The sequence below is a fragment of the Delphinus delphis genome, chromosome 20 (genome assembly GCF_949987515.2).
Source record: "Delphinus delphis chromosome 20, mDelDel1.2, whole genome shotgun sequence".
In the NCBI taxonomy this organism is placed as follows: Eukaryota; Metazoa; Chordata; class Mammalia; order Artiodactyla; family Delphinidae; genus Delphinus; species Delphinus delphis.
This window is the reverse complement of record NC_082702.1, coordinates 31,583,685-31,599,211: the sequence shown is the minus strand read 5'-3', so window position 1 is coordinate 31,599,211 and position 15,527 is coordinate 31,583,685. Positions and strand designations below refer to the sequence as shown.

Sequence of the window (15,527 nt, the reverse complement as noted above, 5' to 3'; positions counted from 1 at the left end):
AGACCTCGTATGCTCTTTTTTCTAATTTTGAGAAATACTGAAAAGGATTCCCCTATGTTGACTCAGAATTAACAACTGTTATTTTATTCATGCATCCCATTACAAATGAAAAAACTGAACAGTAAAATGAATTGCCCAGTGGAATGTTCTAGAACTTGATCTGACTGGTGGTTTCACAGCACTGAGCAGTGTCTGCATATGTAAACATTTATCAAACTATACACTATTTCAGTTTGCTGTGTAAAATTATATCTCAAAAAAAACAAAATCACAAAATGTGTCATCAGCTCCCACAGGCCTCCAAAGCAGTTTCCCCAGGCCCTGGGCACTTTGAGAAAGTGCCCTGAATCAGCACATCTGGAAAGGCAAGAAAGGCGGTACTCCTGTTGCAGCAAAAGGGGCTTCAACTAGCCCCTCATGGCATCCCGCCTTCCAGGTCGTCACACCAACTAAGTTCTGTGAGGAAGCCCCGGGCCCGCGCACCTGCATGAGAATCTGGACACCACTGCGGAGGTCCTCAGCGATGACGTCGGAGTAGAAGGCCTTGATCTTCCTCTTGTTCAGCCACTTGGTGTGCCCGTTGGCAATGAGCCGGAGCTCAGGCATCCTCTGTTTGCGGGGTCCCTGTGGGTGACAGGGGCAGGTGACATCAGGGGTGGCCTTCACCCTCTGGCCTGGGACTCAGCCCCTCTCCTGCCCTGGAGGCTGTCCCCTGAGCTCATTGCTGGTTCTCCTTTATGGAATTAGGGGAGGAAAAGCAGAGGAGGAGGGAGAGGGAGGGGTGGAAGGAAGATGGAAGGAGCAGGTGAGAGGCAGGACAGTGTGCGCAAGCCAGGGAGAGGGATGGGAGAGGGAGAGAACCTGCTCTGGGCACCACAGCCCCTCCTGCTGCCCCCGGGGGTGGACCTGGTGCCCAGGGGCTCCTCCAGGAGTACAGCCCCGCCCCCCTGCAGGGGGCACTCACGATGAGCACGTGGCCGCAGATCATCAAGCTGAGATTCCGGGTGAAGGTGCCCACAAAGTCCACCAGGGCCGGGCGGAAGTTGGGGGGCCCCGTGAGCACCAGGCACTGGGGGCTGAGGAGGGGAAGGGAAAAGGGTGTGAGCCGTCAGGACAGAGCTGGGGGTCTGGATGCCAAATACAGGTGCCCCTGGAGTTCCACCACCTCCCAGGACTCCCTCCCTAGGACAGGTGAACCACCCTGTGGTCTTCCCGTCTATGATTCCTTTCCAGCTCTCTTGGTGGCCACCACACCGGGTGCCCCTTTTCCTTCCTGCTCAGGCCACCAAATGCTGCATGTGGGCAAACCACCATCTTGCTGCTCCATCTTGTGCTCCTGCCCCGCCCAGCCCAGCAGGATGTGAAAAGAATAAAGACTGGGAGTGGGGAGGCCCATCACTTATGAGATCACTGCGCCACTGGGTGGGTGAGTCAGCCTCTGGGTCAAGAGGCAGCCCAGGGCCATGGTCAAGGGTCACTACCAGACTCAGCTGGAGCCAGACAAAATGGGCCACTCACCAGCTGTGTGACCTGGCACCAGTTATTTAACCTCTCTGGGCCTCAGTGTTCTCACCTGTGAATGTGGTTAGTAACTTCATGTACCTCAGAGGTTGTGGTGAGGCTATGTAAGGCGCTTTGAGCGGTAATGCAACATAGATACATCCGATTATTAACATGGTGATCTGATGGAAAGGGGGTCCTGGGTGCACACTTTTCCTCACTAAAGAGGGGAATCAGCTTCGAAGGATACTCGGGAGAGGCTCATCCCAGTCAGTCTCATGATCACAACACCAGAGCACCCTTACAGACACAGGTGGCCCTGTGTATCCGCACCCACAGATTCAACCAAGGGTGGTGGTTGAATCTGTGGATGTGGAACCATGGGTACTGAGGGCCAGCTCTGCTAGGCTTTTTATGTAACGGACTTCAGCATCCGAGGATACTGGTATCTGGGGGGTGGGGGTGGGGAGGTGGCGCTGGAACTAATTCCCTGCAGATACCGAGGGACGACTGTATTGTCCTTTGCGTTTGTATTGCCCAGAGCATATTCCGCTGTGGAAACTTAGGTACAGAGAAGTCACTAGACTTGCTTGGTCCCCACTGGGCAGTGTCAGCCCCGGTCTCCTGACTGCTGGGCAGTGCTCCTCCACGCTGTTTCCTCTCTGTGAGGGGGCCGTGCCCACCATGAGTCTGCCGGTCAGGTGACAGGCCTTGGCCTGGAGCGTCCCGGAGCACAGTCACGGCCAGCCCTGCCTCCCAGGCATCCGCAAGGCTGCACTCACCGATAGTTCTTGATGTGGTCCTCCACCTCGTTGAGACCCACCGAGTAGCTCAGGGCCAGGTTGTAGGAGCCAGCCTGTACCGAGGAGCCCCAGTTCACCTCTGAGGGGCGTGTGCAAGGTTAGAAGTCATGGGAGAAACCAGACATACATATGTTGACCTTCTTCAGGAACCGAGCACCGTGGGAGCAGGTAGACAGCCTGTAGATCTGTTCCTAACGTTTGCACATGCAATATGGCTACACGTTTAAAAGTTATGCATCAAGCTAATGACTCTACAAAACATTCTCCTCCCTTGACAAAAAGATCTTCACAATGACCTGGAAGGCCGGGTTCTACTTTAGAGCGCTAGGCTTTCCCGGCATTCTGCATCCCACCCCCAGATTGCTGTCACCCTGGGATCCTTGCCTGCATGCGTGTAGACATCCCTGCCCACACGTCCAGGCTTGGGCTGGCTGCCCTTCAGTCAGGCAGCCCTCGGTCTGGTGTGCACACCAGTGGGCCGGCCACTCTCAGGAGGATGGACCTGGGCAGGCAATGTCAGGCTCTGCGTGTCCGGGGGGGTGGTCTAGTAGTAGAGGTGTGGGCTCTGAGTGGGCACACTCCCGGGGGCTCCTCAACCCGTGGGAAGGGATGAGGCTGGAGCACCAGAGGGGGCCCTTGAGAGCACAGCGCCTGAGGCAGGCCCTCCGGCTGAGCTGACAGGCAGGACGGCTTGGCAGCCTCAGGGCGAGAAGGGACGCGTGACCCCCTGGGCAGCCTGTGACCGCACACCTGGCTTCTTGTAGATCACATAGAGCAGGAGGAAGAGGACCACACCGATGGCGATGAGGGCCGCCCACCAGGTGAGAAGGAACATGATGACCACGGAGATGATCGCCCCAAACAGCGCCGCCCACTTGCTGTAGTATCGGAATGAGGGTCTCCACCCTGGGCGGGGGGCACAGGGCAGGACGTACGCTCAGTACTCCGGAGCCTCCTCCTGGGCCAGCATAGCTGGGCAGGGCCTGGGTGGCAATGCCCGCAGTGCCCAGGGCTGGGGTCCCAGTCTGTGCCCGCCTCCCCACCCTGCTTCCTGGAGCTGGGCTTGGAGGCTCTGGTAGGGCCACACACCTGCCTTGGCTGGCATCCTGCCATGTGAACAGGCTACACCAAGGGGGAGGTGTCCAGCTCTGGCCAAATACGGCCACAGGACATCCAACGTCACAGCAGTGCTGGTTTCCAGGGCTCACACAGAGCCGAGGGGGTGAGATGGAGGGGAAGGACATGATTCTGCCTAGCCCCACACCTGCAGGCCATGCCAGGGCCGCCACTAGTGACAGCCGCTCCACGGCACAGCTCCAGGGCACCATGGTCCATGGTCTAGGGAAAAGGTGGCCCCAGCACCAGCCCATCGGCGATTTGGGGCTAACTAGAAAAAGTCTTCCTTGAGACTCTTTACTGCCATCTGCCAGAAAATTTTCATAATAAACATAAAAATCTATAACATCTATGAGTGGCGTCCCCTGGAGTTGGGCAACGTGCAACCTGCAGCCACCCCGTCTGTGACTGACGATTTTGTTCCCTCTCTGGGGAATCAGCCTCCTGACTCCCTTAAAACTGGTGTAGGAAGGCACTAACTAGTAAAGTCTCTGCATACTGTAAACAGTGCATGAATCCATGTATAGTGTACACTGTAAGTGCTTGATAAAGGATAGCTGTTATTACTGTTATTATATGAATGGTCCCTTTAATTGATTTCAATTTGAGAGGTGACCTTGGTTTGCCCACCTGCATCCATGCCTTCCACTCCCCGCTCCATACTCCAGCCCCAGGTGCCTCCCCCCATGAAGGGGGAGGGTCTTGCTTACCGGGTGAGTTGGTGATGGAGGCGTGGAAGCAGCTGAAGTTGATGAGGGCATAGGAGCACAGGAAGAAGTTGGAGATGATGGGGGCGATGGTGTTGAGCTCAGCTTCAGGGACCCAAGGGAGAGAGGAAACAGTCTACTGGGCAACTCCACCAAGGAGTCCTTGGTACCCTCCCTCTCAGGATAAGGGGACCCCAAATGGGCCACCGAGGCTCAGTGAGTCTCAACTTTCTCATCTGTGAAATGGGTCCGTCATTTTGTGAATCTCAAAGTCCAGTGTTTTGTAAACTATAAACTGCCGGCTCTAAAGAGGATGGAGAGCAGTGTGAGGGTAGATCCCATCAGGCTACGCGATGGCCAAGGACAGTGGCTATCACACTTCTTTGTGTGACCACAGATTACAGTAAGAAATACATTTTACAGTGTGACCCAAGACACATGTTCTCTGTTTTCTGAAACCTTGAGACTGTATCGCAGTTCCACCCACAATGGACACCCACTCAAGAACCGGCTCCTTCCCTTCCCTGTCTCACGAGCCCCTGCCCTGCTGCAACCCCTGGCATCCCTAGACACACTTTTGCATGTGAATCCTTGTCTCAGGGCCTGCTTCTGTGGATCCCAAAACAAGAAAAACAACTCTTATGTGCCAGGCCTTCTGTACATGAGTCCTTTGAATTAGCACAAGAGCCTTGCCCCAGAGCATTTGAGATCGTGATCCTCCATCTGAGGTACAGTCAGAACCACCCAGATAAAATGACATCGAACCCGAGGCAGGGGTGGACGGCAGGGTGAGCAGAAAACATCCAGGAACATCTGGGAATGCCAGGCCTGACTAGGTGTTTCCATTCCCTGCTTGTGGCCCTGCTGCCTCTTCATCTGGTGCAGGATCCAGGAGTATGTAGTGTCCAGAAAGGTTCCCTTGAGTGGAAGTGGCTAGACCATTGGGTTATGTCTCATGGCTTGGTGACGCCAGCCTAAGTATTAGAGCAGGGATTCAGCTGTGGCAGGAAGGTGCCCCCCAGCCTGCGAAGGTTCACCAACAGCTGATCCTGACCCCATTCCTGCATAGGGAGCAGGAACCGGGGTCATCATGCCAAGGCACGGCGATTGCCCTTGCTTGGTAGGGCCACCTCTCTCCTAGCAAGTTCTGCCTCGTTGGCTAAGTAAATCAGGAAGTACTGGGGAGTGTGCACACATGAGTGTGTGCGTATGTGAATGCATGTGTGTGTATGTGTGTGTGTGTGTGTGTGTGTGTGTGTGATATATACACATGGTCTCTTCCTGCCCATCTGTGACACACCCTCTATGCATCATTACTCCCATTTTTCAGATGAGGAAACAGAGGCTCTAGGAGGTGAAGTGATTTTTTCCAAGGTCACACAATTGGCATATGGCAAAGCCAGGATAGAAAGTCAATCTAACTAACTGATTAACTGGAATCTTTCTCCTAAGGCAACCCCTACCTTGGAGCCCAAGGGATCCAGCAGCTCAAGGTCTGAGAAATAAGGTTGGTCTAGGTTCTATACCTACAGAGATAGTGATCCAGCTGTTTGTACCAGCTCCCGAGGAGGAGTCAGTCAGCTTGTCCTGTGCTCCCAATGTGCTCCTGGGGGCTAGTTCAGACCTGGGGAGGGAGGTCCCGGCTGCCAGGACACAGGAATGCAGAGCCAGGGAAAGCATGTCGGGCCCTGTCCCCATGGCCCTCACGGCTGGCCGGGAGAGGTGGCAGCCCTGCGTACCCTGTGGCCACTCACCGATGATGATGAAGGCCACAGCAATGGCATAGGCCAGCAGGTAGCCACGCACTGGCTCATTGTTCTTGCCATAGCCTTTGCCGAAGAAGCCGATCAGCGGGTACAGCTGGTCTCTGCACAGGCACTGTGGGCAAAGGACGACGGGCTCACCCCCTGGCCGGGACCTGCCCCATCCCCTCCCCTGTGGCCACCTGGACCCCAGGCCCTGCTTGCTCTCTCCGTGACCTCAGCAGGGCACTTCCTGAACTGGGTCCCGGCTTCTGTCTTTTGAAAGGGGACAGATCTCCTGCCCTCCCCACCTCACCACGAAGACTGAAAGGGCAAAAGGGGCTGATCACATCAGAGGGAAACTGGGAGGGGGTTGCAAACGGGGTGCCAGGCTGCACAGAGGGAGTGAGGGGTGGGAAAGGCAGCTGCTCTTCAAAGCTCGGCACAGGAAGGGGCTGCTTCCTGCAAGCGTTTGCTTTACTAACTCCTTTTCCTTCAGTCTAGACACCGGGTCATATGACTCTTCCAGGCCTTTGTGGCAGTCACCTGGGGCCCCCTGCACCTGGCCTCCTAGACACTCCCGCCCCTTTCCACAGCCTCACCTGGAAAACTTTGGCGGCAGAGACGAGACAGGCCAGGGCTGAGGAGAGGGTGGCCCCAAAGATGCCGGCCGTGATCAGGGGTGCGAAGCCCGACACCATGCTCATGGTCTGCAAGGACATGGGGTTCGGGCCCCCATGGTGAGGGGTGGGGTCCAGAGCCCCCACCCCGGGCACCCCAGTCCCCGCTGCAGGCAGGGGTTGAGTCTGGGAGCTGCCACCTGAGTCTGCAACCCTCACTGGGGACCCAGTGCCCGCCACGGCAAAAACTGGGCCCAGGCCCCTACCTGAAGCTCTTTTCCCAAGCCTGGGGCCAGCCCCCCAAACCTTGTCTACCCCAGCCCAGTCCAGCCTCCACCTGGCCCTCCCTGCCTCTGGCAGGGCCGCGCGTACCTGGTAGTGGTTGATGAGGCCGTAGCGGCAGCTGTGCTGCTGGGAGCACTCAGTAAAGTTCCAGCCGTAGCCACAGGCCAGCCCCTCGCAGGCGCCTGAGCCGGGGGTCACCGTGTCATTCAGGATCCCGGAGGCATCTCGAACCACACAGGAGCCTGAGGAGGAAGGAGGGCGTGGGGAGGCCTCCTTTCCCTCCCCTCCCCTCCCCTCCCCACCCCGAAAACGCCAGACGCTTCTGCAGAGGGCGACATGCTGCTGATGGGTCAGCTCTTCCTTTACTTTATGATAATAATGATGATGATGATGACGACGACAATGAGTTTAGCTACCATGCAGGAGCACCTCCGATGTGCCAGGTCCTGTGTTAAGGACTTTAAACGCTCTGGGGAAACAGGTATTACTACTATTTTTATTGTCATTGCCATTCTACAGAGGCACAGGGAGCTTAAGTGACCTGAGGTCACAGTGCCCTCCTTAAAATGGAGAACCGGATCTCAGGCCCTAAGTGGCTATGACCTGGGCCACGTCCCTTGGCCACCTGCGAGCAGCTCTCCCCATGATGTGGCTATTGGGAGCAAGAGCATGTGTGAGGATCTCAGTGAGAGGCGAGTGTCAGCAGCCCAGGCCTGGTCCACAGCCCACCTCTACCACTCAGGCTCTGTGACCTTGGGCAGGTCGCTTAACCTCGCTAAGCCCTTGTTTTCTCCTCCGTCAAGTGGCAGAAATGATAGTGCCCAGATTAAATGCAATAAGGCATGTAAAGGGCTGGGCACGTGGTGATAAGTCAGTGGCTAGAGTCATCTTCCTCCTCCTCCTCCTCATTGTTTTGATCATTATTCCTGGAGTTAGAACATGACTTTTCCTATAGGATTTTCATACCATGGAATCTGTAACCTGAGGTTTGAAGGGACCAGAGGAGCCTGGGGTGATCCCCCATCTCCACCACAAACTACCCCCCAAGAGGCCCCCCAAATAAAGTTCGAGGCTCCACTTCCTGGGGGTGCCGTGTCCTCCCAGCCCAGCCATCCTTGTTAGAGAGCCAGGAGGCACCCTGTGACCCCTCCAGGGTCTGGGTCGGCAGCTTACCAATGGTGGCCGAGATGGCTAGATAGGAAATGGTGGTCCAGAAAATGGCCATGAGCGTTCCCTTGGGGATGGCTACAGCAGGGTCCTGGAGGAGGGAGGGAGAGAGGGCATCAGGCAGCCCCTGGGCCTCCTCCCAGGCCCTGTCCTTGTCAGGCTGAGGGTGGGGCAGCAAACACTGACCTTGACCCACCAGAACCCCCTTCCCCGGGGCACTGAGAGGAAGGCACCTCGAGATTGAGGACCCACAGAGGGGGACAGGACAGAACCAAGGGGACGGCTGAGACCACATTCAGGGCCCTGGGAGCCCAAGGCAGAGAGAGGAACTCCAAGCAGCCCCAGGCCTGGTCCCCGAGGACACCTGGCTGACGCTTGCTCTGGGGGCTGTGAAGGGTGGGGTGAGGTGGAGGGCTCCCGAGTCAGCCTGCCTGGGGTCAAATCCAGGTGATCGCTGGGCAGCGTGCATGTCCTCCCGTGCTTCAGCCCCTCCAGCCTCATAGGGATGCTGGTGAAACCAATTAATCCTTGTCAAGCTCCTAGACCAGGGCCCAGCTCACCAGCTGGGCTCACTGCGTGCAGTCACTATTATGCACCAGTTGATTTGTCTGGTTCCACAGCAATCAATATATAGACAAGCCCCAAACTCTCTCCTTCCCCTTCGAGAAAGAACTCTGCTGGTGCTTTCCTGGCAGTAGTAGCCGACCTTCACATCCACGTCATGTGTTTCATTCTTCCAGGCACTTTCTCAAACATAGCTTCCTGAGAAGTGGCTGGTGGCGAAACTGAGGCCAGGGAGCTGTGAGCAAGGCCCAGCTCACTGAGCCCCAGCGGCTTGGTCCTGACCACGCCAAGGTCCACAGCCTCAGGCCCCCCGGGGGTGCTGATCCTGGGTGGAGTAACGCAGGCTGGGATTTTTATGGCAAGTTTCCCATCCAGGCACAGACCCTAGCTTGGAGGCGAAGGTCACGTCAGTCATAGGAAGTAAATTCGTAAACCTGCCAGGCTTTTCTGGGCCGTTCTGCTCACCGCTCAGCTGGCAGGAAGAATCACAGGTGACAGAGCTTGGAGGGACCATGACACTGTTCAAATTCACTGGCAAGTCGAAGCAAAGCTGGCCATGGTCCAGCTCTCTGCCTCAGACACTCGGAGCCCTGTGCTGGAACCCATGGTCAATCTGTGATGACCAGGCCCTGAACCTGCCCTTAAGGAGCCCTGGCCCAAGTGGAGGAGGTACAGGTGGGATCCTGCCAACACAGGGCAGATGGTGCCCGCCACAGAGAGGATCACAGTGCACTGGGAAACAAGGTGGGGGAGACACTGCCAGGAACGCTGGAAGGCCTCAGGGTGGAGGGGACGATTTACGTGGCTCTGAAGGCACTGGGGTGGCAGGAAGGGCGCGGCGGGTCAGAGAGAAGTGGGAGCAGAGCTGGAGAGAGGCTGGAGGCTCTGGAGCACCCCAGGCTGCTGAGGTCTCTGCTCTGGGGGCCCTGCGACTATGGGCCAGCCAGCCCTGCCCTGAGTCCCTGGTCCCAAGGCCAACAGACCAGGTCAACCTCCCAGATCTCCTATGGTGGGTGGAATAGCGTCTCTCAAAATTCACATTTATCCAGAACCTCAGAATATGACCTCATTTGGGAATAGCATCTTTGCAAATGTAATTAGCTAAGATGAGGTCACACTGGATTAGGTGGGCCCTAAATCCAATGACTGGTGTCCTTGGAGAGGAGAGGACACACAGAGACACACAGAGGAAAGAAGGCCACATGAAGACGGAGGTAGAGGTTGGAGGGATGAAGCTACAAGCCAAGGAATGCTCAGGATTGTTGGAAGCTACCAGAAGCTGGAAGAGGCAAGGAAGGATTCTTCCCTAGAGCCTTCAGAGGGAGCATGGCTCTACTGACACCTTTTTTTGGACTTCTGGCTTCTAGAACTGTGTGAGAATAAATTTCCATTGTCGTCAGCCACCAAGTTTGTGGTAACGTGTTATAGCAGCCACAGGAAATGAATACACCAGGCTTCCATCCTACCCTCACGTCTCGGCATGAAATCTCAGAGCCCAACTCACAAATCAGGCTTATCTGGGTCCACATCTTGCTTATCTCTTCCTGGCTGTGTGCCTGGGAACAAACCCTTTAACCTCTCTGAGCCTCAGTGTCTCTCCCCCGCTATCTGTGAAATAAGAAAGTAGCCTGGCATGTAGCCAGCACCTGTAAACATAAGCGGTTAGGGGTGGGGACTGTAACGCGACACAACCTGGGACAACACCAGCCTGGCACAGATCCCACGGCAGTCACTAGGAAGTCCCTTGTCTCTGAGCACCCATCCCCCGCATCAGCAAATTGAGTTAATAATGATTTTCTTGGCCTTAGCACAGGGTGGTTGTGAAGATTAAACCAACATGAGATCATGGTCACGAGACTGCTCTGTAAGCACTAAAGGGTTGGGGGACGTAAAGGATTAATAGTAACAATGACAACTTTGTCATCACCCCTTTAGGTCTCGGCTCACATGTCACCCTCTCAGGAGTCTCTGGTCACCTTGTGTAAATTCACACCATGCTTCTGCACCCCTGACCCAGGGATTGCCTCCCCACTTCTCTGCTTGATTTTTCTCCCCATCGCTCAACCACCATCAGGCAAAATACAGATTTTACTTATTTATTTGTTGATTGTCTCTCTCACTAGCATGTCAGCTCCATGAGGGCAGGAATTTGTGTCTCTTTTGTTTACTGCTGCATCCACAAGACACTGGCCTCAAAGCAGGTGCTCAAAAAATATTGGTTGAATGATGGAGTTGTTGTGATAAAGTTGAGGTCTCTTTGTTTTAGAAACTTGAATTCCAGATCCTCTGACACCTGTGTGTGGGACCCTGGGCAAGCCCCTAACCCTCTCTAAGCTTGGTTTGCTCGTCTGTAACATGGGAGTGATGATGGTAGAAGCTTACAGCTGTCCCACAGATACTATTTTTAAAGAAGGAGGCACCGTGCCGGCCACATGGTAAAAATGACGTTGACCTTGACAACCAGCCTTTAGCACTTCCTCTGGGCTGGGCACTGTTGTAAGCACTTTACGTAAATTAGCACGTTGAATCCTTGCTCCCTGCCCTGGGAAGCCAGGGCTGCGTGAGTCCCAGTTTACAGCTGGGGAAGCTGAGGTCCAGAGAGGTTTTAAGGGACTTGCATAAAGTCCCCATGAACGGGAGCTGCTCTTCGCTGAGGACTTACTGTCCCACTGGATGGGCAAGGGGCCAGATCTAGGAGAAAAGTGTCCCTTTAGGGCTTGAGGGCATTTAAGACAGAAGAAGATGCCTGCCCCTGCCCGCAGCTCGGAGACAGCTGCCTGACCCTGATGCCTGCACACTGGGCCGGTTGGTAACCTAAGAAGCTTGATAAAGCATCTAGATAAATCCCCAGGCTATGATGATCTATAACGGGGCTGGGAGGGGAACCAGGCCACCTGAGCACAAGCCCGAGCTCTGCAGAGAACTCGGGGCAGGCAGACCAGGCCCCTGCTGGCTGCTCCCCAGAGAAGGGAGAGGAGCCGGGCAAACACAGCCTCCCTCCGATTTCCAGGTCCTGCTAGAGCCACGCTGCAAATCGAGATTGCCTCCAGTGCACAGTTCTTAATTCATTTAAGAAAATGCATCAGGGAGCACCTTTCGAGCGGGACTGAGATGGAGGGTGAAGGTCCCCAGCACAAAGCCAGGCTTCTCACTGTTCATCCCCACTCGTGTACCAGCTCCTTTGATAACCTCCCTCTGGCAAAGATGCCGCTGGCTTTCTCGTCTCTCAGAGCCCAGCTTCAGCCCCACCTTCAGCCAGAAGTTTTGCTGGAGCCCCTGCCACCTCAGTCTGCACTTCTCCCCCACTTGTGCGCATTGTACTTCTGCTCTAACACTTCCCATTTGCCACATCCCACCACTGTTCACTCAGCACACAGGCACCAAGCACCTAGGACGCGTCAGACCCTGAGCTGGGAATAGGGACATAGAGGTAGGCCCCAGTTCTCCAGATGCGGTGGGGCAGAGGCATAAGTGGCCTGACATCACTAAATTAGAGGAACCAAGACTCTGACAGAAGGGCTGGGAGAGGTGTAAGGATGGAGGCTTTAATTTGCAGGAGGAACAGAACTTTACAAGGTAAAGAAATGAGGATGGTGAGTCCCAGGTAGAGAGCACAGCAGAGGCAAAGGTGTGGAGGGAGGGACAGGGCAACAGGGGCAAAGCAGTAGATCCTCAGGGCTGGGGCAGGGGTCATGGGAACAGCAACAGTTCCCATGGGGCTGGGGCCTCACATGCCGTGCCAAGGAGCCTGCCCGCATCAAGACGATGGAGAGCCCTGGGAGGATGTGCCCGATCCCGTCTGAGTTTTGGAAGGTCAAGCTGGGTCAGTCTTCCCCTTAGGCTGGGAGTCCCAGGATCGAGGGAGGAGACTAGCCCATGTGGGGGTGGCCCTCAAGGCCTAGAGTGCAGTGGTGCCAATCAACAGCCTCAGGATGGAGTGGGATGAATGGGATGGATTTGGGTTGGCTTGGATTGCGTCCCACAGAAGTTTAGAAGCTGTGGCCCTGGGGTCTCAGGGCTCCGCTCAGTGCCCAGTGGGACATCCTGGTAGGATAGGGCCAGGAGGCAGGAGGGCTGGGCGTCTTGCTCACCTTGAGGTCCCCGGAGATGTTGGCTCCCGCCAGGATGCCCGTGGCTGAAGGGAAGAAGATGGAAAACATTCCGAAGAAGCTGCCGTCCACGCCCCGCCAGTCAGGCACCAAGTTCTGGGCAAAAATGTCCGCTGGAAAAACAAGGCCTGAGTCAGGGCCTCCTGGAAGGCCTGGGCACCCTCTCTGGGCCCAGCCGGGCGGGCAGGAGGTTCCCATGGCAGCTCCTGGCTGTGGGGGTCAGGGGTGCCAGCCTCCCCATGTAACCGAGCAGGACCCTACGGGGCCTTCCCAGAATTGACCCCCACCCGTGTCCTCTGCCTGCCTTTTGTCTGTAGATAAGCTTTAGTCAAAGAATACATTTAATCAGAGAAGTGAGAACATGCAGGAAGAAAACAGTCAAGCAAGACAAAATAATAGTAGCTTAACCATTAAACAAAGTCAAGGACTTTTAGTTCCTCCTCAAGGGCTATAGATAATATTCTGGGCCAGATCCTTTGAGCTGTTTTGCAGCTACTGAAACCCCCATCAGGTGGGAGAAGTTAACTGCGTGCTGCCCACAAGCACGTAGATCCCAGACCAGCTGGAACCAGAAGGCTGATGATGTTGACTCCCGATTACCTCACCACCAGCCAATCAGAAGAATGTCCACCAGCTGATCACACACCCCACACCCCCCCACCCTCCCTCACTCTATCTTTATAAACCTTTCCCTGAAAGCTTTCAGGGAGTCTGGGTCTTTTAAGCACTTGCTGCCCTGGACTCCTTGCTTGACCCTGAAATAAACGCTGCACTTTCCTTCACCACAACCCAGTGTCAGTAGATTGGCTTTACTGCACACGGGTAAGCGGACCCAAGTTTGGTTCGGTAACACCGGTGCCCACAAAATGGGCCAGATTGGTGGGCAGACTGTCCCTGTCCCCAGAGCCACGGGCAGTGGCCCCAACCCGCACGTACCCCGGTAGCTGAAGAAGCCTTTGGAGGCCTTGTCCTCAGAGGGGGGGATCAGTGTCCCAACCAGGTAGTTGGCAAAAGAGACCATGATGACGAGGAAGAAGAGCACCTGGGCCTGGGAGGAAGGGAGCCTGGAGGTCAGACGGTCTGGCTCCGCCTGTTCAGGGAGCCCCAGCAGGGAAGAGCTTGCCCCAGGTCCCTTACTCTCTCATTCATTCATTCATTCACTCATTCAACACCCATTACTCCACAGGCTCTGTTCTAGGAGCTGGCGACATAGCAAGGCTCCTGTCTTGCTGATAAATAAGGAGGATGAATCTAGAGTAAGAACAGGGGGTGTCCCGGGGACTGGGTTGAGGCTACTTTAGCAGGGTGGCCTGAGAAGGTGTCTTCAAGGGTCCTAAAGGAGGAGGATAATGGAGCAGCAGAATGATGGGGGCATAAGCTTGGTGCATTCAAGGAACAGTGGGGAGGTGGTGGAGCTGGAGGTCAGAGCCAGGGGGCGAGAGGCGGGGCGGCCGGCGCCTGGGCTGTGCTGGTCAAGGCTGCCTGCTGTGGCCCAACAGCTCTTCCCTTATTTCATGCTGAACCTCTGACTCGGGGCTTGGGATAGGTTCAGATGAAGACCACGTTTCCCCAGCCCCCCTTACAGTGAGGTGTGGCCATGGACCATGTTCCGGCCAACGGGAAGTGAGCAGAAGGAATATGTACAACTTCCAGGCTGGGACAGAAAAGGAAAGGGGAAGGGGATTCTCTCCTTTCCACCCTCTGTCCCCTTCCTGCTGACTGGGCTGTGGACATGGAGGTGGGGGCCGTCATGGGCCAGGTGGATGAGGGCCACACCCCAGGGGTAGAGAGGCCACAGGATGGAAGGCGCCTGAATACCTGGTCCCCAGGGGCCACACACACACACACCTGGACTGTTCCATGAGAGAGAAATGAACGATTCTGGCTTAAGGCCCCCTTCCTTAGGGTCTGTGTCACAGCAGCAGAACTTAAAGCTCATCTGACACACACAAGAGGCAGAACCAAGACTGGGACCAGGTCCTGTGATTCCCGCTTCCGCACTCAACCGTGCCCACATCCCTCCCCAACATCCTGTCCTTACCTTGGACTCCCACTCCATGCCAGCCAGGGAGATGGCCAGCAGCACAGTGACGGTGACCACGCCAACGATGCGGATGTCGTTGGTGGGGTCCACGATGGGCGAGCCGTACTCCTGGGGGAGGTGACAGGCTAGGCTGCGTGCTGCCTCTGAACAGCCCACCCCACCCCCCAGGCTCCTCCACCGTGATTTACCTCATTTATGGTTGCCCTCTCATAGGAAAACACAAACTCAAACTCCTCCCCTGCCCACAAGTCCTCCAAAGCAGCTACTGCATGGGTCTGGACAATTTGGCCCTAAAGGCAACACGCAACCCTGAAGGAGACTTCTGGGGACGGTCTTTATTTGAAGAGATCATCAGAGTCACCCACAATGATCAGACTGTGGCTTTGGTCCCTAAAGGCCAAATTGGGTAGAGGGGCAGGAAGGCCCGGCCCAGAAGGTGTGGAGGAGAATGTGGCAGGCGGCCGGGGCTCTGTCTGCCCGGGGTCCAGCCCCTACCTCACCTGGAGCAAGTCCTGCACGGTCTCTGCGAAGCCCACAGTGTGCATGGCCACACCCACAGCGTTGGCGAAGGCAAAGATGAGGCCGATGGAGCCCCCTAGCTCTGGGCCAAGACTCCGGGAGATGAGGAAGTAGGTGCCACCTATTGGGGACAGAGCCAGGAGCCATGAAACCAGAGGAGTCACCTGGCTGGGGTGGACTTGGGGCAGGCAGAGCTGAGGCTGGGAGGGGGTGAGCATGGGGCCCAGGGGGTTCATGGAGCAGGAGGCAACCAAGGCCATCCCATCCCATAGGTGTGGAGAGCCTGCCCGAAGCCTACATCTGGAATCAACAGGGGCAGCCTGGGGTGTCCCTGTCTGGGTGGGGGTGGAG

At 56.0% G+C, this 15,527-nt stretch overlaps 1 protein-coding gene across 4 annotated transcripts in view; it reads right to left on the bottom strand.

Annotated features, from left to right (window-relative positions):
* Positions 1 to 15,527, bottom strand: part of SLC12A3 (solute carrier family 12 member 3) — a 36,753-nt gene that overhangs the window by 17,888 nt on the left and 3,338 nt on the right. For all 4 annotated transcript variants that reach the window (XM_060000253.1, XM_060000255.1, XM_060000254.1 and 1 more), the window contains exons 5-17: positions 15,158 to 15,297; positions 14,655 to 14,765; positions 13,550 to 13,661; positions 12,596 to 12,726; positions 7,947 to 8,031; positions 6,861 to 7,015; positions 6,471 to 6,578; positions 5,881 to 6,004; positions 4,130 to 4,231; positions 3,054 to 3,209; positions 2,283 to 2,382; positions 965 to 1,076; positions 484 to 624 (exon numbers count right to left, since the gene is read on the bottom strand). In XM_060000253.1, coding sequence (XP_059856236.1) covers positions 484 to 624; positions 965 to 1,076; positions 2,283 to 2,382; positions 3,054 to 3,209; positions 4,130 to 4,231; positions 5,881 to 6,004; positions 6,471 to 6,578; positions 6,861 to 7,015; positions 7,947 to 8,031; positions 12,596 to 12,726; positions 13,550 to 13,661; positions 14,655 to 14,765; positions 15,158 to 15,297 — 1,577 coding nt within the window. The remainder of the gene's footprint in view (positions 1 to 483; positions 625 to 964; positions 1,077 to 2,282; positions 2,383 to 3,053; positions 3,210 to 4,129; positions 4,232 to 5,880; positions 6,005 to 6,470; positions 6,579 to 6,860; positions 7,016 to 7,946; positions 8,032 to 12,595; positions 12,727 to 13,549; positions 13,662 to 14,654; positions 14,766 to 15,157; positions 15,298 to 15,527) is intronic.